At 40.2% G+C, this 2,617-nt stretch overlaps 1 protein-coding gene across 3 annotated transcripts in view; it reads left to right on the forward strand.

Annotated features, from left to right (window-relative positions):
- Positions 1-2,617, forward strand: part of Znf143 (zinc finger protein 143) — a 45,756-nt gene that overhangs the window by 9,941 nt on the left and 33,198 nt on the right. For all 3 annotated transcript variants that reach the window (XM_026781675.1, XM_005350988.2, XM_005350989.3), the window contains exon 2: positions 2,123-2,241. In XM_026781675.1, the coding sequence (XP_026637476.1) occupies positions 2,130-2,241 (112 nt within the window). In that variant the 5' untranslated portion in view covers positions 2,123-2,129. The remainder of the gene's footprint in view (positions 1-2,122; positions 2,242-2,617) is intronic.

Below are 2,617 nucleotides of genomic sequence, written 5' to 3' on the forward strand. Positions count from 1 at the left end.
CCTGCCTCTGCCTCCCGAGTGCTGGGATTAAAGGCGTGCGCCACCACCGCCCAGCTCCTGAGCCATCTTTCCAACCCTGATGACTTCCTTCTTTATTCTCTGTTCTCTTGTGTTCTTTCTTTGTTCTTCCTCTTTTTGTGTTCTTCCTGCTGTATTTTTCTACAGCTTATATATTCCAAGTTTTTCAGGCAATATAGGAATTACAACATGGTTACATTCGGTTTTTCAAGTGAGTGAGTGCAGTGAATAGAAGACAGTAAAGACAGCATGTCTTCCATCTCCCTTGCATGGTTAAGCATTTTACTTACTATAGGTGAAAAACAAATTAACCCAAGATACCTCTGCCTCTTTATGGCTAGGATTGCAGGCTTCATCAGTGTTTTTGCATATATAGTAGGTCTTTCCCTGTTGCTGTGTAATTTTCTCTCCAGGATTCATTGCCTCTTGTTTACCCACTCTTTTATGAATGGACATTTAAATCCTTTCTAAATCTCTCCAGCCTCCATATAAATATTCTTTTTTTTTTTTTAAAGATTTATTTATTATGTATACAACTTTCTGCCTCCACACGCCAGAGGAGGGCACCAGATCTCTTTACAGATGGTTTGGAGCCACTATGTGGTTGCTGGGAATTGAACTCAGGATCTCTGGAAGAGCAGACAGTGCTCTTAACCACTGAGCCATTTCTCCAGCCCCCATATAAATATTCTTATAGAAGTCTTTTGTGGGGCTGGAGAGTTGGCTTAGCAGTTAGCACTGGCTGTTGTTCCAGAGGACCCAGATTCTGTTCCCAGCACCCATGTGGCAGTTCACAGCTATCTGTAACTCTAGTTCCAGGGAATCTGACATCCTCACACTGATATACATGCAGACAAAACAACAATGCACATGAAATAAGTAAATAAATAAATCTTTTAAAAAGGAAGTCGTTGGTAGGTAGTTTTTATTTCTTTTGGGTAGATTCTAGGAATAATTTCAGTTTCATTTTAAAGATATCTGTATCTACAGAGGATTTACAAAAATATTAAAGGTACACACTAGCAGATAATGAGAAATCATTAAGTATGCTCCCTTACTGTGTGTGTGTGTGTGTGTGTGTGTGTGTGTGTGTGTGTGTGTGTAGTGGGTCTTGAACAATGAGTTACACCCTCAGTCTTCAGAAAGTGTTCTTGGCTTGAAAACGAACAGTAGTTGTGACAAGGAGAATGTAATAGCTGGGATAGGCGTGGTATTCGGCTTGCTTTATTTACACTTTCTCGGATACATGTAAATGGATGGATGCTGATGCTAAGGAATTGGGGTAGTTATAGCATTCACACAAGGCCCCTGTGCTACTTGAGGAGGAGAGGTTGAGAAGTGTAGCAAACGGGAGAAATGAAGTGCAATCTGTACTGTAATTTTGAGGTGATATGGTTTATGTTATTGTTTTGAGATAAGGTCTCACTGTGTAGCCCTTGCTGGCCTAGAACTGTATAGATCAGACTAGCCTCAGATTCCCAGGGACCCTACTTCTGGAGTGCTGTGGTTAAAGGTGTGCACTTAACACCCTACCAATAAGTTTCTCAGAACTGCAGAAAACAATCCTGGGCATATTTGCCAAACTGTGCTATGTAGATGTTCCCTTTAGCTATGCCATTAGTATGTCTTGCTGGGGTTTTAAGAGACGTTAGTTTTAATAACCCTACCCTGCATATTAAGTGAAATTTTATCTTCTGTTAAGCACCATTCATATCTTTAACTTTTGTGTGTGTGTGATTCACAAGGATTATTTGCAGCTTTTTTTCAAATAAAGGGTTTTTTTGTTTGTTTCGCTTTTTGAGAAAGGTCTCACAAAATAGCTCTGACTGTTCTAGAATTCACTGTGTGCCAGGCTACCTCTGCCTTCTGAGTGCTGGAATTACAGACGTGTTGCCATATCCAGCCAAGGTTTTACATTTGAGTATTTAGTGTGCTCACTGGTGTGTGTGTAGGTGGACCTGTAGAAGCCAGCTCTCTCTTTCCTCTAAGGGAATTCTGGGGCTGCAACTCAGGTCATCAAACTTGAAAGTGAGTGCCTTTACCACCTTAGATTTATTTTATGTGCATCTTTTCTTGTTCTCAAGTGTTCATATTTTTCTTCAAGGTAGAAAATGTTGTTAGCGCAAATAAATCGGGATTCTCAGGGAATGACAGAATTTCCTGGAGGAGGAATGGAGGCTCAGCATGTTACCCTATGCCTGACAGAGGCAGTAACCGTGGCAGGTAAGCAGTCTTGCTAGAAAGGATCAGGGAAGTATGGAAGTTGCAATTAATGAACTTTTTTTTTAATTTTTGAAAAGAACCCCATACATGTATCCACTGTATCTTGATGATACCTAGACCCCTCTCATTCGCTGACATCTTCAATTTGGCCAGATCATTTTTTTGTAAATTCTATAAAAAGATTCTACTTGAATCTCTTTAAGAAGTTGTTTTTTTTTTTAATATTTATTTATTTATTATGTATACAATGTTCTGTCTGTGTGTATGTCTGTAGGCCAGAAGAGGGCACCAGACCCCACTACAGATGGTTGTGAGCCACCATGTGGTTGCTGGGAATTGAACTCAGGACCTTTGGAAGAGCAGGCAATGCTCTTAA

Source organism: Microtus ochrogaster, chromosome 8, assembly GCF_000317375.1.
Source record: "Microtus ochrogaster isolate Prairie Vole_2 chromosome 8, MicOch1.0, whole genome shotgun sequence".
NCBI classification, from domain to species: domain Eukaryota; kingdom Metazoa; phylum Chordata; class Mammalia; order Rodentia; family Cricetidae; genus Microtus; species Microtus ochrogaster.